The 19,643-nt window shown below is 35.9% G+C and overlaps 1 protein-coding gene across 1 annotated transcript; it reads right to left on the reverse strand.

The window, feature by feature from the left end:
- Nucleotides 1-8,328: 8,328 nt before the first annotated feature.
- LOC100715327 (putative olfactory receptor 10D4) lies at nt 8,329-9,267 on the reverse strand. Its single transcript, XM_003472621.3, has one exon. The coding sequence runs from the start codon at nt 9,262-9,264 to the stop codon at nt 8,329-8,331; it is 936 nt and encodes a 311-aa protein (XP_003472669.2). The 5' UTR covers nt 9,265-9,267.
- Between the last annotated feature and the right edge of the window lie 10,376 nt (nt 9,268-19,643).

Below are 19,643 nucleotides of genomic sequence, written 5' to 3' on the forward strand. Positions count from 1 at the left end.
TGGGACCTGAAATTGAAACACTTGGGGTGTAATAACTTGATGAGGGGAAAAAATGTGGGAATTGGCAGAAAGGTGACCAGAAAACTAGAATCTATGGGGAAGCTGGAGAAATGGAACATAAGGCAGAGGAAAATAATGCAATCCAGAAAGTTCACCATTGTTTCCATGAGGGGAGCCTTCCTGCCACATTGCAGGCGTGGAGAGAAGCAGCAGCTCCAGGGAAAACAGTGGAGCAGGCTGGAGGCACTAGCCCCAGGGAAAGCCCACTGCTATTGCTAACTGCAAAAGGGTAAGGTTTTGCTCTGAAAGTGACTCCTTCTTCATGGTATGCTGGAATTAGAGAAGAAATTCAGTGCAGCGCCCACCATATTTGAGAGTTGAATGAGAAACCATTCTGGGAAGGGGATAATTGATGATCAAATTCAAACCAACTTCCATGGTTCCCAAAATAAGACCTAACTGGAAATGCAGGGGAACCAACCCTAGGTGGTCCTTACCACGGCAATGGCCAGCAACATGGAGATGATTGGACCTCACTCTTCTCTTGATTGGTCACTAGTCCAATGGCAGGTAAAGCAAGAATAGGCTGATTAGGGCTGGGATTGCTTTCCATCGTATATTTCAGGGTATAAGGTATCACCTACCACAGAAAATGTGGGGGAGATGGGCACAAGAGACAGTCACAAGTGTGAGCTAGACACAGACCCATTGAGCAGTATAAGCTTAGACTGCAAAGGCCATGGGATCTTTTCCCTCTGTGGTAAGAAGCCTGGCCAGTCTTGTGTAGCATTTACAGGGGGCTGGGTCTGAAAATTCTGGCACTGAGTCTGGTCGTCTTCCTGAACACCTCTCCTACTGTATACATCTCACAACAAACTCAGGTGTCTGGTTGTTTTCCCCATCTACTAGCATGAATAAGGATAGTCCTCTATTAGCTTGTTGCTACAGACTAAGGTATATAAACATATGGGCTTGTGAATCAAGGGGGACTCCACAAATCCATAGGCCATAGGGCTTGGGGGAGAAAACAATCACACAGGTGCACAGAGTGATACTGAAACTGAGAGTATGGAGTAACTACAGCTAAGGGCAGATATTACTGACACCATGCCAAGTGGAAATGGTGGGTCAGGAGCCAGCATTCACACCAAAGAAGATGAGTATGGAAAGAGACCACTCACTCAGAAGCATAAAGGAATGTGTTTTGGAAACATTTGTTTTTCAACCATTGGTAATTTGAGATTTTAAAAATATCTTTAATTTCATTTTAATTTATTTTGTTTTGCTTTTTTCCTTCATATTGCTCTTCATTTTGTCTTTTTCTTCTTTCTGGATTATTCTTTTCTGTTAGTTTTATGTAATTATGTTAAACTACTCTTTAATTGTATCCTTTGTCTCATTTCTTGTCCTGTTAATCGTCTTTATCTTTAATTTTCATATTTTATTACTTTTCTTCCACCTATTCCCCACACCTCTCTACTGGTATTAGTATTAATCTTTATTAATCTTTAACTATTTAGTTAACGCTAAGCTATTAGTGGTAAATTCTTTGTTAGTGGTGACACGGTTGTTCTGTTTAATAGATGTGCACAATATGTCAATACTTGGCTTGTTTTTATGCCCAAATGATAAGTACATCTATCTATGATAAGTCTATCTATCTATCTATCTATCTATCTATCTATCTATCTATTATTCCCTATGTGATTGAGTGCTACATTGGTAGCTTTATTGATAATTATATCATTATATACTTTGGCTTTGACTGTATTATTACTGATACTTTCATTGTTATTGCCACAGTGGTATAATTGTTACAATTTATAGTTTCTACTGTATGCCAACAGCTGGTTTGTCTTTGTGTTATAAACAATACTTTGGTTCATCTCTGGAGAAGTATGTGCTGAGCCAATTATATAGCATTTTTCTCTCCCAAAATAAAGGAGATTGTTTACCTTGGGACAGAAGTAAAAGCCTACAGTGAGCTAATCATAGCGTGCATCATTGAAAAAGCAGACAGTAACTAAAGAGTCCTCTATACCAGCAACACAGGCTTTGTAATATAGTTGACCCGAAATCTTCAGTACACACACACATGCACACGTGCATGTACACACATACAAAGAAACAGAGAGAGACAGAGACAGAGACAGAGAGACAGAGAGAGACAGAGAGAGAGAGACAGAGAGAGAGAAACATGAGAAAAAATGTGAGAAGACAAGGGACAAAATGCTTCAGATAATTCCCAATCCCCCCAAAGCTGATCTATGTGGCACTGATGGTAGAGGAAATCAAATGGCAAAAACATGAATCACACACAAAGTGATAACATAGGTAAAACAAGAGCAATAAGGTGCTCAGTGAGCTCAATGATGATATAAATTAAGATAATGGACTTAAAAAGCAATTTACCAGTCAAATGATACAATGAATAAAATTATAACAATGCACAGTACAATGAAAACATATATAATTCAAAACGAAACTCACAGATTAAATATCAAAGGATGAGCAATAATCATATTCCATGCAATGGGAACCCATAATTGCTATTCTTATTTCAGACAAACTGGACTTTAAGCCAAGACTGATCAGAAAGGACAAAGAAAATTACTACACATTGGTTAAGAGAACAATTCAACAGGAAGGATTTTTACAGGTTTCAGTCCATAATGAGCTGGTACCAAGGCAAGGTGGCACAGGCAGGTGGCACACACGCTTTTTATACTCTATCCAGGCTGCTGGGATTAGGGGGGTGCCAGTCCAGTCAGTGGACTGATTCAGAAATCACCCGTCTGCCACCTCTGTAAAGGCTTATATAAAACTGCATGAGGCTTTGGGGGACATTTAGCAAAAGTTATAATATCTACAGAATTTTCATTCCAACTGGAGAATGCACATGCTTCTCTCAATGTATGGGACTTTTCTCCAAAACAGATCATGTACTAGTCAAATAAGATAATCAGAAAATGGGAAGATAGCCTTAGTTCCTAAGTGAGCAGAACTAATAAAATAAAATGACCATTAATTTCCACTTAGATTTAATTAATATTAAACAATTACCAAGAAAAAAGTAATCTTGAAACCAAGAGTGAGATAGGATAGCTAACTCAACTATGGGCAACAGCTACAAGACAGGGTCATCATGGTCTCAAACTTCCAGTTTTGCTACAAAGATACAGAGATAAAATAATGTAGTAGTGGACAAAAATGCAGACTTATCAATTGGTGAAACAGCATAGAAGATGCAAAAACTACTAATGCTCATAGGTTCTCTTTTACAAAGGGACCAAATATTTTCACTGAAAGAAACCCTCTTTAACAAATAGTGCTGGAGGAACCAGCTGTTCACATGCTGATCATTGAACTAGGACCCATACATATCAATCACTGTGCACTAAAAATAAACTAAAAATGGATCAAAGTTCTGAACATTAGGGAAGAAACAATTTCCTCAAAGGCAGACGAGGCAAAACACTTAAAGAAGTAGGTCTAGGCAAAGAGTTTCTGAACAAAAGTGGTTGCAGAGGTATAATACTAAGAATAAAGAAATGGGATCACATCTAATTAAAAACTTCATAGCAAAGGAAACCAATAACAGAGTGAAGACATAACCTACAGAATGGAAAAAAGGAATTTTTGCCAGCTGTGCCTCAGATAAAGGACTAATATCTAGAATACATAAATAACGCAAAAATATTAGACACCTTAAATTTCACCCAATCAAAAAATGGGCATTTGAAGTGAATAGACACTTCTCAGATGTAGAAGTACAAGTGACCAGTAAGTACATGAAAAGATGTTCAAAATCAGTGGCCATTTGAGAAGCAATATTAAAACATTGAGATTCTACCTTACTTCTGAAAGAATAGCCATCCTTCAAAACTCAAACAATAAAAAAACGCTAGTCAGAATGTTTGGATAAAGGAATCCTTGTCACTGTTGGTGTGGTGTAAACTGATCCAACCACTATGAAAGAAGTCATGGAGATTCCTCAAAAAAATATAAATTTCATTTGAAAGTGCTATTGGCCTTCTAGGTATCTTCTCAAAAGAGTTAAAGACAACATGCCACAGTGGTGCATACATAACTATGTTATAGAAGCACAATTCATCATAGCTAAATCTTGGAAACAGCCTATGTATCCATCAACGCTGGAATGAATAAAGAATATATGGTTTTTACACACAATGAAATACTACATTGTTGTAAAAGAAAAGTTTGACTCATTTATAGGAAAATGGATACATCTTGAGACCATAACGTTCAGTAAAGTAAGTTAAACAGAACAGCTTAAATATTGACTATTTTTCTTATATGAGAAACTCAGTATATATACTGCAAAATAGAAGACAAATTATTGAAAAATTGAAATTAAACAAAAACCTATCATAATCCAGCATGTACAATGTGTTTAAAAGTGTACCTTGGTCTGGTATAAATGTCTTATGTGTTACATTTTTTGGTCTATTAGGCTGTTATTAATCTGCATATATAATTAACTTTATGGGGACTCATAAATAAATGAATCTGATACTGGAAAAATAAAACTGAGGTGATAAAAAGGGGGAAAAAGGATGTTTTATGGGCATATATTCATTCCATAAAATGAATGTAATCATTATGTACTGAAATACATCCTAATGAAAATTAAAAATTAAAAGTAAGATAGTACTCCACTTATAATAATTTGATTTAAGATATTTAGATTTTCTGATAGCATAAAACAATAAACATTCAAAAGAAACAACACCTCAATTTTGAATTTATCTCTTCCAAAGCTAGTGGTGTGGAATATGATCCTCTCAGGATATAGGGCAGTAGGGTCAGGCTGTAGTCCTCAGTGAGCTATGCAGTCGGAAACAAAAGTGTTTTTTAATATTGTGTTTTGAATTTTCACAACTCATCATATCTACACAATGTTTAGTGAGTACATGAGGTATTAACACTATTATTATAAATGAGCTTTGTATGAGATGATTTTTAAAATAATTGTTTACTGTACCCTGAGCAGGCTCAGCCTCTCTGATGTTCGGTCTGTGTGGTATATTTACTGAACTTTTGACTTCCGGGGCTTTCAGTTTACCATGCATCTATCAGATGTAATTCAGTCATAAGTTGAGAAGCACGGATAATTGATTCAGGAAAAATCATCCAGAGATGCAAAAGCTATCTGGTAAAAATTTGAAGGTTAACAAGATATTAAACGATCACAAAGTACCCCTTCTTTAAAAGAAGAGCACTAAAAATTAAATAACAAATTAAAAAGTAATAGCACCATTAAACATGAAAGTAAAATATATTTGCAGTTTCATAATCTAACAGACACCCCTTAACCTAATGAGCAAAATTAACAGTACTAGTGACTAAGCTACAACAAACTTCTGAAATGATAGACGAAAAAGAGTAGAACATCTCTTTTGAATTAGTCCTGCCAAAAAAATCAAAATTTGAATCTAATCAGAAGGAAATATTAGACAAATTCAAATTGATAAAAGTTCCATACATCTTCAAAAATATTAATATTCTGAAATACAGAGCATGGGCTCAGGTACTCTTGTAGATGAAAGGAACTCCAAGTATGATCCTGGAATTTTTTTGCTACAAGGGAAATTATTGTGATAATTGACAAAATCTGAAGGATTTACATTAGATAATGTTATATCAATAGTGATTTTTCTTGCTTGATGACTATATTATAGTTTTATACAGGTTGCTCTTTTAGAAAAAGCACATTTATATAAAGTGTGTCAGGCGAAGGAGCATAGGTCAAACATACATGTCTATAATTTACCTTGATTATATCAAATTTTTCCTAATTAGGTACTAAGGATTTAATTTATGGCTTTTTTCATACTAGGCAGGTACTTTACCATTGAGCTAAATGTTCAACACATTATTTTATATTGAGATGTGTTTTCATAAGTTGCTGGGGCTGGCCTTAAATTTTTGATCACATCACCAATTATGCCCATTTTAAATTTTTGCAAGTCAGTATTCTTGCAAGCTTCTAGCAAGTTTCTAGAAAGCTTCTAAAAGTATTTCATCAAAATTGAAACAACTAGAAATTTTTTCATTTGCATCAGACGATTTATGTTCTGATTTATGTCAGTGTAAATAAAAATTCTGGTTTAATAAAGATTTTATTTTATAAAAAATAGTTAATGATTTTCTCATTTAGTATTTTATTGTTATTATAACTTTTGTGTAGGTTAGCCAAAGCAGTGTAGTACCAAGATCATCATAAGTTTTCAGTTATTTTAAATTTGCAAAGCAGAAAATGAACTTCAAATCACAAGACCTGGATTCTACTTTTTGCTTTACCATTAATAGACCAGACACTTGGACTGTAAACTTGACTTTTCAATGAAAAGTTAATCTATTAAGAGACAAGAGAAACACAGAATGAGCTGCAATTATATTTTAACCCACACACAAAGTTACGATAAAATTTAAACATATATTTAAACCATTGTAACATGACAAGTGTTTTATTAATTCTTCATATTAGTATATATTTATAGTGACAAGAGGTAGAAATTTAAAACAAAAGTGCACTGGTTCATGTGTAAAGCACAGAAACATATGCTTATTTTAGCATTTCTGCCCAAAAAGGTAGTGCAGGAAAGAAAACATGAATTTAAGACATCAGTGACTGTATTAGTTTCCTGATTAAGCAGAATATTTAAAATCATAACAACCTTACTGTAATAGTTATTAAATTTTTATGTTAAAGAAATATGGAGAAATAAGACATTATTTACATTTCATTCTTTAACATGTGACATGTTTAACATTTTAATCCAGTTATCATTTATCTAAAAGAAACATTAGTGTCACGAAGGTTTCCTAAAGATAGCTTAGTGTCTGTTTGATTTCTAGAAGAATAACTACCCAACAGCTTGTGTAGTATGATCACAGTCTCACAGTAGAGATTATCGCATTGCAGGTCCCATGCCCAGGTTACTGGTAAGTACTGTCCCTACTGATACCGAGCATCACACTCGGGCTTGGTTTATAGTTAATACTTGGAAAAACGATTAGGGACCACTTGTGATGCTAGACAAGAAGGTTTAAAAAAGGCAACAATCATTCCAGTATGAAATGCTCTTCTGTTTTACTTCTAAATTCTCCCTTCCTTCCCTCCTTTCTTTCCTCCTCCCTTCCTTCCTTCCTCCCTCCCTCCCTCCCTCCCTCCCTCCCTCCCTCCATCCTTCCTTCCTTCCTTTCTTCCTTCCTTCCTTCCTTCCTTCCTTCCTTCCTTCCTTCCTTCTTTCCTTCCTTCCTTCTCACTTTGTTTTTTCTTTGGCCTCCCTCCCTCCCTGTTCCTCTGTAGCATTTAGTTGCTACCACGTTCCAAAGAGGACCTCACGTGACTAACAAGAAAAGCTATACACAACTAATAGATAAAAAGGAGAAAACAAAATCAGAATAAAAGGAAGGAGAATAACTTCCTTATAAATGTCAATGTGTTCTCTGGAAATAAGTCTGAGTACTTTTCTCAGAATTATGGAACACAGAGATTAAAAGAAGAAAGAAAAACATAAAACTTTTATTGTGAAGAAAACAAATATCCCCTTGATTATTGGGAAACATTGCTGTAGGACTATATAAATATGCTAACATGGGATTCCCAAACATAAAATAAGTATTCCTTTTATTTTAGATGAAACAAAATACTTAAATTTAATTGTTTCTTAACCCCTATTTATATAGCTAGTAGTAATTCTTTTGGCACTTAATGAAAAATAATCTGAATTCATAGATAGAATAATGAATAATCTGAATTTATAGATTTATAAGACTCTAATAAAGAGATGAAAACATCTAGATACCCCAAAATCTCTAAACAAACCACCTTGAATCATACAGATTGAACATATAGGACATCTTATCTTAAATATCAGCTAGTGTGAATTTTAGGGCAATTGGTAGAAAAGAGGAAGCTTCAAACCTACAAAAAGAAAAGACAGAGAGTTCTCATATTTGATATTAGGCTACTATTTTCTGAAATTTATTTTCACTCTCAAATATATATATTTAATGTAGGCCAGAGACAATAGACATATCATACGTTTTTAAAGATATAAAAGACTAAGAAATTTTCACAGAGACAGTGGTGCTGGCATGTAAGCCACATAGAAGAATCAGGGTAATGTGTGGAAAGCAAAGGTTTCGGTTTTATTTCAGTATCGAATATAGAGAAATACAATATAAAACACACATTGTAAAACACAGAGAATAAGTGGCAAGTTAGTTTAGAAGCTGCAGATAAGAACTTGGCCTAAAAAATAGAGTCAAACTTTGTCCATCAAAAGTTTGAATATTTCATTTACTTTCCAAGGCACAGTTTCTCTTAAGAAATATATTCCTCAGGGCAGACTTTACATCCTTATTCCTCAGACTATATATCAGTGGGTTCAGCATGGGAGTTACAAGATTATTGATGATCTGGATGATAGCACCAAGCAAGGGACTGGGATTGGGCTGCAGATAGATGACAACAATTGGTCCATAAACACAGAGGATTGCAGTGAGGTGGGCGCTGCAGGTGGAGAATGCTCTTTGCCTGCCCTCTGTTGAGCGGATTTTCAATATGGAGATTCCAATGCGAATGTAAGAAACAAGGATGAGAAAAAAGCAAGCCAGAGACACAAGACCAACATTAGTAAAACTCACCCTCTGAGCTAGAGAGGAGTCCTCACAGGTCAGAGGCAACACTGCAGGAATATCACAGAAGTAGTAGTCCACCTGGTTGGAGCCACAGAAGGGCAGTCTGAAGGTGAGGGAGGTTAGGATAGCGGCATGGACACAGCCACTCATCCAGGTCCCCGTGGCCAAGACAAAGCACACCCTGTGGTTCATGATGACTGTGTACCTCAGTGGAAAGCAGATGGCAACAAAGCGGTCATAGGCCATCACTGTATATAAGAAAGCCTCAGTGCAGCCCAGGAAGTGGTAGAAGAAGAGCTGAGCAGCACAGCCCTGAAAAGAGATGCCTGGGCTGTGACCCGAAAGATAGGACAACATCTTGGGGACAGTAGTTGAAGAGAACCCCAGGTCAAAGATGGAGAGGTTTCCCAAGAAATAATACATGGGAGTGTGAAGTCGGGAGGAGCAGAGGATGGCGGTAAGAATGAGCACATTTCCCAGGATGGTGCATAGATACAATGCTGAGAACAGAAAGAAGAGGGTGGTCTCCAGACCTCCTGTGTCAGGGAAGCCCAGCAGGATGAATTTGGTCACCAGAGTGAGATTTCTCATTCTTATGGAAAAGTCAACTCTTGGATGTCTGTGAAAAGAAATTTGTGAGCAAATTTTATACACAGGCACAGAACCATGTTTGCATCAATGATATGATAGAGAAGGAAAGAATCTAGGTATGCAAGTGTATCTCTTCCTAAAGGAATTCTCTGCCTGATTTTCCATAGACCTGGTGTTTTTTCTGATGCTGTGTTTCTCAGCATCAATCAGCTGAGATAATCATCCCTGTCTGCATTACCAGTCTCACTCACAGGCTTGTAGCTCCATGCTCCCAAACCCATTTCTTTATGCACATCAGTAAATTGCTCCAATTCTGTGTGATCCTTTACGATTCTAAAGGGAAAACTCCTCAATGTATTTATTAGATACACAGCTGCATCTAAATTTCTTACATATATTAAAGCCAATTTGATTCCATTTAGTCTCCAATATTCATTTAGGTGATGGAGTGCAAGCAAAGGAAAAGTAACGGCATGTTCTCACATTGTCTGACTAGATTCATTTAACAACATCAAAAAACAACCCAAAAGATCTCAGGTCTTCATGATAGAAAACTATATTAAGAGGACCTTCATTCTCTGGAGTCTACTGGGCTCACTCCAAGGAGCACATGGTTCCCTCCTCTTCAGGGTCCAAAATCATCAATAAAATTTAAGCAATAGCAATTTTGCCACAGCAAATGAGAGGATGTAGGGGTTCATATTTTTAAAAAATTTGATACCATATTCTACTTCTTTTAAGTTTGACAGAACAGTAATATCTTTAAATTACAGATCAAGTCATGGTTTTCATTAATGGTGATTGTAAGAAGAGGGAGGAACTCACATCCAAGTTCTACAATGAAGGACAAAAATGAACACTTGCCTGGCATACAGTGAAGTGCCTGGCTGATGCTATTGGGTGTTCTTTTCCTTTCTTTCCTCACATAAGGAAGGAGCTGCCCTGCCTAATCCATCTTGCTGTTTCTATGCAGATCTGCTCTCTTTCATTCACTTTCAGGCAGAGCGTCACACATCCCACTGTGGACCAGCTCCCTGGCAGTAATTTCCTGTGTGACTCCAGGAAATGCAGTAAGTACTAAACAGGAGACTTTTAAATCCCCTAGGCTTTGTTTGGGTGTTAGTCCCCAAGGTCAGGGATCTTACTGAGCAAGGGTGCAATTATCTAATTGGTATAATTGGATCTTAAAAATGAGAGAAAGATTTTATAATTTCCTTTGTAAAATATACTTCATGGAAAAGTCATTTCTGAAGAATCCATTGATACCTGTATCACACATATTTATGTTGAATTTTTACATTTATTGCTTTTTCATGTGGTGTTGTTTCTAAATAAATTGTATATTATTTTACTGAACAGTACCAATAGGTTTATTACAACAGCACCTGGGATAACTGAGACAGCTAAAGAAACTAATGCAACCTGAAGCCTTAGGAAAGGCGGAGACTAGGACAGCTCCAGGCACAGTGGCAAGAAGTTTGAGTAGTAGCCTCCTAGTATTGTCACCAGCAGGCTCAGCCACAGCCACCTCTCATTTGGGGTGGCTCAGCTCAGAGCGCCAAAATGGTTTCCTTGGCTGAATCCCATGCTGGCCCCAGGGATGGGGTACAATACAATGGAGGAGGCAGTTTCCAGAAGGCGGTGAAAAAGCTACCTTGTAGATATAGAAAAAGAAACCTAAAATTTATATGGAAATAGAAAACACTTAGAATAGTAGAAACAACTTAAGTCATCAAGGGCAATGCAGTGGGTGGGGAAGCTGTTATAGTCCCAGACTGTGAGGAAGCCAACATGATATTCGGAGAAAATAACACTTGAGGATAAATGAAACAAAATAGAAGATGCAAAAAAAAGCACACTCAGCAGTCTTATCTAATAGTTTCACAGGAGAAAAGACAGGCTTTTTATCATGCAGTGCTTGAAAAACTGGTTTTTCATATGTATTGAAGATTGAGTCTAAAGCAGTATCTTGCATCATGACCCAAGTTACAATCAATGAAGATCAAAATTTAAATCTTAAAAGAGAAAACTTAATCTGCTGGAAGATAGAACAGATAAAACTCTTGAAAATGTAGATGTGGACAGACATTATGAGCAAAACCCAGATTACACAGGAAATACTATAAAGAATGAAGAAATGAGATTATATCCAATCAAAAACTTTTGCACAGCAAAGAAAACCATCAACAGAGTAAAGAGAGAATCACAGTGTCAGAAAAATAATTTTGTCCAGTTACTCCTCAAAGTACCCATATCCAGAATAAAAAAATGACTCAAAAAATTACTCTTCTCCCTCCAAATTTAAAGACCCAATTCAAATCTGGCAGCTAAAGTGAATAGACAATTCTCCAATGAAGATTTACAAGCAGACAATAAACACATGAAAAAAAGAAATGTTCATTGTCTCTGGTCACTCAAGAAATACAAATTTGAATAGCACTGAGACTTTATATCATCCAGAAAGAATGGCTATCATTAAGAAAACAACCAGCAACAAATACTGATGAGGCTATGGGGAAGAAGGAACAGAAATCAATATGGTGATTTCTCAAAAATCTATAACTAGAAATTCCATTTGACTTGGCTGCTCTCCCTTCAGGTATCTTCCTGAAAGAATTAAAGTCATCACAACACAGCCATTCATGGCTACTCGTATTTATAGTAGAACAATAAATGATGGCTAAGCAGCCATATGTCCATCACCAGATGGATGGGTAAGAAAAATATTGTGTTATAACACAATGTAATATACTAATCCATAAAGAAAGATAAACTGGAGACATTTTAAGTAAATGAATGCATGTAGAGACCATAAACTTAAGTGAAGTAAATCAGACATGCAAGTTTAAATATTATTTCTCTTGTGTGAGAAACTCAGAGTATAAATATAATGCAAAAAGAAGGATGAATGTTGGGAAGAAGGAAGAACTTGTTCAGATAGGAAGAGGAGTTATAGGGAGAAAGGGAATGAAAGGAGAAAAAATTTTTAAAAACTAATTTAAAAATATTAACAGTGATTTTTATTTTTATTTATTTATTTTTATTTAAAGAGAAAAAAGAAAGGACATAAAAAACAAAGCAATAAAAGGGTACAAATAATACAGTAGAAATCACCAGTTAATAGGTTACATATTATCTTCCCAGAAACAGTTGTCCAAATTACAAAATTAAAGCATATAAAGTGGACATTCATACAGTGAAATTGGAGACAGTTCCATTCAATGATCCAACAAAAGCTCAGTAATATGGTTTTCCATCCTACACAGTCGAACGAACCTGCGGTTATATCCCTTAGTCCACCTTCCTTTCCTATCTTTTTTACAATAACAATTAGACTTTTTGGGTTTTATTACTCCAACGGTTCTTATTACTTTCTTTGAAGAGATTAAAACCAAATGTGACTAAGCAAAACAGAGTCAGAACAGAAGGGTGGGCATAGCACATGATGCAAAAATAGAATACCAGGTGATCAAAAGTGGTTACCATTGTGCCTCTTGCTATTTTTAAATTGAGTTGTCTATATCATCAGGTATAATAGAATTGATCAAAACAGTACAGAACAAGACCAATAAAAACTACACTGAAGACCTTGCAGGACTTCAAAAAAAGGAAAATAGTCAAACCATAATGGGCATCATAGTATAACTTATTGCCTTCAAAGTGGTTGCCTATACCCTCAAACTTGATACTATCAAACAAAATAGAATATAGAATAATCAGACAGAGCAAGATGGGGAGAGCAATACTGGGGTTCAAGTCAGGTTAATAGGACAACAAAATGTTACTATATTATGTCCCGCTATTTTTAATTTAGTTTTCCCTTAATTAAAAAAAATGAGAGAAAATAGATTATTTAAAAAAAAGGGGGGGGGGAGATTGAGATAAGAGAGGACATTGTAACAGAACAATGCAGGGCAGAACCAAACAATTCAAGCATCATTGTGTTTCACCACCAGATCATCTAACATAATAGTAGTCGACATAGTGCCTCTTTCCTTGAGTTATTTGAATGTAACTTTGTATGCTATAATGATCACATTGGGACATTTATAAATAAATGGACGCAGCTGGAGACCATACTCATAAGTGAAATAAATCAAACTCACATATATAAATACCAAATAATTTCCCTAGTGTAAGAAATGATAGGAATACATAAAAGTAAGTGCTAATCATGATTCCCAATCATATTGGTTTGAAGCCATATAATGTTTTCACTCATTAACCGCAATGGTTTTAACCTGGGTTGTCCGATTTTAGTATCTATGATAGTACCAATAGCTATTTTGAAGAAAACAACACAACATAAAAGCTAGGGCTGATTTAATAACAGTGCTTTTGTAAGTAGGGAGGAGAAGAAGGGTTGAAGGGAATGGAGGGGAACGGGACAAGAAGAATCAAGTGATTTTATGCACACGTGTGAAGCCCCTGTTATACATGTGATCATCATGCGTGACAAGCATCAGCCAACAGAAATTAGACACGCTGCCTCGCAGCTTCCTCGTGCTGAGAATGGAAGCTGCTGCCTTGCTCGCCTTGAGTCCAAAGAGGCAACATTCCTGCTTCCTCAACTCACAATGGAGCAAAAAAGGGGCTAAATCTACTAGACATGTTTCCTGGGTTCTAGGGATTTGAGTACATTCCTGTGCTGTAAGGATGGGAGAGCATGACGACCCGTGCTCTGTTTGACCAATTGGTGAATAAATCTATTTTTTCACTTTTTTATGTTTCTCCCCTACTCATTTTTTCTTGTGCCTACTCTTCATGGTGGGCAGCTAAGGAATCCAGGTAGTTGGAGACTAATTCAAGCCTTTGACCAATACCTACCAGCAAAAACGATGGGTCAGATGTTAATTAAGTATAGAAAATATTTGATGTATGCACTCCCCAGCTCTTTTCCTCCAAAATGTGCAAATATTATCAAAATTATAATGGGTAATGAAAGTAAAGTGTGAGTTCATTTTATCTCTCTTTTGTAAAGGAAAGTGCAATGTATGATAAGTTTTTTGTCAAATATACATCAATATATGTATCTTGAACATATATGTATATGTATCAATATATGTATGCTTTATTTATTTATTCATTCATTTGCTTATTTTTTTATTTGCAACACTGAAGATTGAGCTCTTGGTTCTTAAGCACTGAGCTACATTCCCAGCCCTCTTACATTTTGTTTTGTTTTGACACAAGTCCTCACTGAATTGCTAATTTCCGAGCCTAGGATAGAATTTGTGAGGCTTTAGGATCCCAGAATGTTGAGATTATACGTATTTGCCACCACACAAGTTCAAAATGTGACTTAACTCACTTTAATTGACAATAATGGTATACATTTATGGTGTACTCCAAGATGTTTTAAAAAATGTATGCATTCTGGAATGGCTACATCATACTAATAAACAGGTTATTAACTCGCATTTTTTTGTAGTTAGAGCTATTCTGTTGGGAATTTTGAAGGATGTCATACTTTATTACTAGCCATAGTCACCATAGTATATTATTAATCTTGAAGTGTTTCTTCCTGTTTGACTGAAATTTTATATTCTTTGGCCAGTATTTCCACCTTTATCCACCCAGCTCCAATCCCTGGTAACCACCATTCTACTCCCTGATGCTGTGACTTCAAATTTCTCCTCTTCCACAAGTGAGTGAGAGTGTACTTACTTCACTAATCTGGTCTCATTTCACTCAGCACAGTGATTTCCATGTTCATGTGTGTTGTTGCAAAAGATGAATTTTCTTCTTTTCCATCTGAATTCTCTTCCTTCATATACATATATTACAGGTTCCTTGTCTAGACATCCAGAGAACATGGAAGTGGAGACACCTATTCAACATTCTGATTTTAAAAAACACACAACCTTTAAAATGTTTATTTAGATTTTTCTCTGCACAACTACTTAGTCAAGACTTTTCAACAGATGAAGGTTCCAGGAAACACAGTATGTTAAAAAAAATGCTTTACTCTTTAGGAAATTTAATTTGTTCAATGCATTTATTCACAAAAGTTGCAGTGTATGCAGGAAAATGCTTTCTAGCCAGGATCATGAGAAACTGAATGATGGAGTGGGATACTTGATCTTTTTTTTTTTTAATTTTATTTAAGGAGAAAAGAAAAAAAAAGCAGAGAAAGGGTACAAGTTATACAGATTTACAGGAAAAAATAAACAGTAGGAAATCACTAGTTAATGGATTACATATTGTCATCTTAGAAATAATTGTTCAAGTCACAAAATTAAAGCTTGTAAAGTGGACATTCCAACAATGATACTGCAAACAGTTCTGTTCAGTGATCCAATAAAACTCTGTGATATCATTTTCTATCTTATACACTTAAATACACATGCAGTTATATAGTTTAGAGCACTTTCTTTTCCTCTCTTTTGTACAATGACTATTACACATTTTGGGTTCCATTGCTCCCACGGTTCTTATTACTTTTTTGGAAGAGAGTAAAACCAAATGTGATATAACAGAACAGAATCGGTCAAGTCAAAAGGGTGGACATAATAAATATGGGTGATCAATAATGGATACCATAATGCCTCCCGCTATCTCTAATAGAATTGCCTATATCATTAGTTATAATACAATTGAACAAAACAGTAAAGAATAATACCAACAAAACCAAAACATTGGAGACATTGTAGGTCTTCAAAAGTAGATAAAAGTCAACGAGAATGGGCGTTATAATGAATCTCATTATCTTCACAGCTGATGCCTAAACTTTCGGACCTGATACTACCCAGCAAAACAGAAAAGGGGAACATCAGTCAAAAACAAGATGGTGAGAGTAATACAGGGCTTTAAATCGAGATAATGGAAAGTCAAAGTGGGTTACTATAATATATCCTGCTATTTTTTTTCCTTTAATTGAAACTTGATCTTAACAAGGGACAGAGGACTGGTACAGAGCACACGAGGTGGAAGGAAGGAAGTTGTTGGTACTTTCTCTGCTTCTTTCAGCTGCCTTATGTGACTTCTGTAGACTCATAATCAGAAGTGACTTCTTTCACCTGAGTGCTGAAGCAAAAATCCATCCAGCCATGGCAGTCACTCTGTATGTGCACATACTGACACAAAATGACAAGTTTGATTGTCTCAATACCTAACAATTTATAAGCTACACAGTCATTAGTAGTTGTGTAGCTGTGGGGTGGATTGGCAAAAAAAGTGCACACAACATTCTCATGCACATCCTCTTGTTAATTGTACTGCACAAAAAGAGGCATTGCTGCCTTCTTATCAACACTGGTAAACTCATCCTCTAAATTTCATGCCATGGAGACTTATTAATCCTAACAATTGTGTGTTAGTATCCTCTGCTGTTTAGCAATTCATTTTCCTATGGTGCCAATCTAAAGATGAGTGTGTGCTATCATTTGAATTGCAGCTTCTCCTACATGTTCATGACAAATGCTTTTAGATACAAGCAGGGTCAACTTCTTATCAATAGTAAACAGCTTCTTAACTTTAGTAATTTGATTTATCGTTAAGAATTATGCTCTCCATTCATTATTTGATGAAGCAGTGGCTTCTATAATTGCTTCTGTTCTTTGTGTGCGTGCTTTTTTTTCTTAAAAAACAAAACATAAACAAGAAAAAACCTCCAAAGGCTTATCATTTAATGCAGGGTGCTTGGTCTCCAGGTGGCAAAGCAATTTTACAAGTTTTCAGGGCTTTCGACTTAGTGGCCATGTATGGTACAAAGCAGGTTTGGAAAACACGAACTGAAGGTTGAAATGAACCAATAATTTAAGTAAGATTCTTGGTATTTTCTTCTGAATATAGGTTTATTATTATTGGAATCCTTAGAGTCTTCTTCTATTTAATAACTGAATTGTTCCTCCTTTCAAGAATTCTTTGTCTTTGTGTTTTACTCATTTTGGTTAGGGTTAGCTTGTGGGTTTACCAAAACTGTTACTGAAATATGTGTGCAGCATGGGAAAAAGGCATGGACTGAAGTGCTGGATAAAATAAGGGGGGAGACATTCTAAGTGTCAGATGCTAACCGGAAGCCTGCCACTCAATACAGCAGCACCACAGAAGTTAACCAATTCACTTAGCACTTCAAAGCTTGCCACCAGGTATAGCTTGTCACTTGTCGCACACTGGTAAGGATTTGATTCAGTCAGCAAGCAATTTATTTATTATGGTTTTTGTACAGTCAAGCCTCTTTGCTAATATTAATATGTATTTATAGTTTCTCCCTAATGCTAGCATTACTGCTTTAGTGTCACCTCAGATCATGAGGCACTAGAGTCTCCTAAGGAGTGTGCAACCTAGATTCTTTGTAATTGCAGTTCAAAGGGAGGGCTTTCATTACTGGAAGAACTTAATGCCACCACTGAGCTGATGGGGTGGGATTCAGATGGTGATATGAGAGATAGGATGGCTGTAATTACAGGAGAAGCTTTAGTCTTACTGCTTACCATCTACTGCGTGGCCCAGGTTCCTACAGGCTGTACACTGGAACCAATTCATGTCCTTGGGGTTGGGAACCGACTGTTTAGGAGATTTTTAAATACAATTTAAACAGTACTGTGTTTCAGCATATCTTGATAGAGATAATAAGAAGAAATAGTTCTAACGTTAGTGGGAGAATGATTTGGGGGAAGCAAGAGTATATTCACAGAGACAGAAGATCATTGTGCTCCAGAATTTTGAAATAACCTGCCAGGAGAAAAGATAGTGCATGGAACAGAGCAAACCTATTGGCAATATGTGCAAACTCAAGCCCTATTTTAGCTAATCTGATGGCATCAAGATACATGGCCAGTGTTTGTTTATAAATTGCTGCACTATATTGCAATTGTCTTAATCAGAACAAGCCCCTTCAGAGGTCTCCTCTGGGGCTCTCAGATCATGAGAACCAGTAGAGGTTTGTTATTCTCATGAAAATGTGAACAACAGAATCAAAATCTCTGGGGTTAGGACATTGAATACAATACTTTGTTCTGGTATCAGTCTAACCTAAAGCCATTTTGACATAACTTTCTTTTCCCTTGAAATCAGTTCTGTAAAAAAAAATGAATGTTATTATCTCCTTAAAAATACAAAGTTAGGCTGCGGATTTAGCTCAGTGGCTTAAAGTACCTGTCTGGAAAGCATGAAGTTATGAGTTTGATCTTTGGCACCGAAAAAAAAAAAAAGTAAAATTAATGCAAGAAAAATGAATAAAGTTGTGCAAATCAGTCTAAAGTGGGTTTCTAATTTATAGTTTGTGTCAACACTCTTTGTCATTCATTTATATATAACACATTTGTGTGAATTATAAAAATAAAGTACTTACAATATTTTTAGTTTGCCTGACTTCTGTGGGAATTCTGTCTGTGACTGTCATATTCCCTCAGCCTCTGTTTTCTAGAATTGATGCACTGGATTAAGAGAAGGGTGGAAGAAGCTAGGCATTAAAGATTAATAAATAATAGAAGAGAAAGTGACCTGAGGAAAAGTAAAAGATGCGTGAGAGCAAGAGAAGTGCTGAGAACAACTAAAGCCAACGTTGGCTGAGGGAATTTTGGGATGAGCCTGATTTAATGGAGTTATGAAATAACATGTGAATATTTTTTATTCTAGTAGCTTGGAAGGGAAAAATTAGAGTAAGTTCTCTCAGGGGAGAATGGTAGAGGTGAAATATTTATTTTCAAATTTTCTGCTAATTTGTTGTAGTATGTGTCGCTTATGAAAATCAGAGTTAGTGTTTTTTTTTATATCCACACAACTATATGACTTAAAGAAAATTATCTGATATTAATGAATCTTATTTTATTTTCTATGAAATGATCTCATGGGATGCTTTTGTAAATTAAATTATACTTTCAGATCAGTTGCGTAGTGTCTGGTAAGAGTAAGCACTCAGTCGTTACTGATATAGCTCATCAATAGTACTTTCAGCAGATTCCCTGAAAGCATGTTAGGATGAATTTCTCAGACAGTTCCCTATGATATTATACTGAGCTATTAAAAATTATACTAGGGCTGGGGATATAGTCCAGTGCTGCAAGCACCTGCCTGGCAAACACAAGTTCCTGAGTTCAATTCTCAATACAAAATAAATAAATGAATAAATAAATACCTAAAAATTATGATATAGTGACTTGACAGAGTTTAAAAGGAGACATAATTGTAAAAATAACTTGCAAAGTCAAAGACCATGAGATATGCGAAAACTGGATAAGCTTTTTATAAAAGTTGGGATAAAATCCACAAAGATAATATTTAGCACCTTAAGCATTTGTGGTGTATAGTACATTTACATCTCAGTCCTCAGAACTATTGTACATTGAGGAATTGAAACAGTTAAACAGGAATCTATCTTCCCTAGGTCCTCCTACCAACCCCCCCCCCCCAGTCTGTGGTAACCACTTCCATGT

This window comes from Cavia porcellus, unplaced genomic scaffold (assembly GCF_034190915.1).
Source record: "Cavia porcellus strain 051 isolate PalLab524CR breed Dunkin Hartley unplaced genomic scaffold, mCavPor4.1 scaffold_9, whole genome shotgun sequence".
Taxonomy (NCBI): Eukaryota; Metazoa; Chordata; class Mammalia; order Rodentia; family Caviidae; genus Cavia; species Cavia porcellus.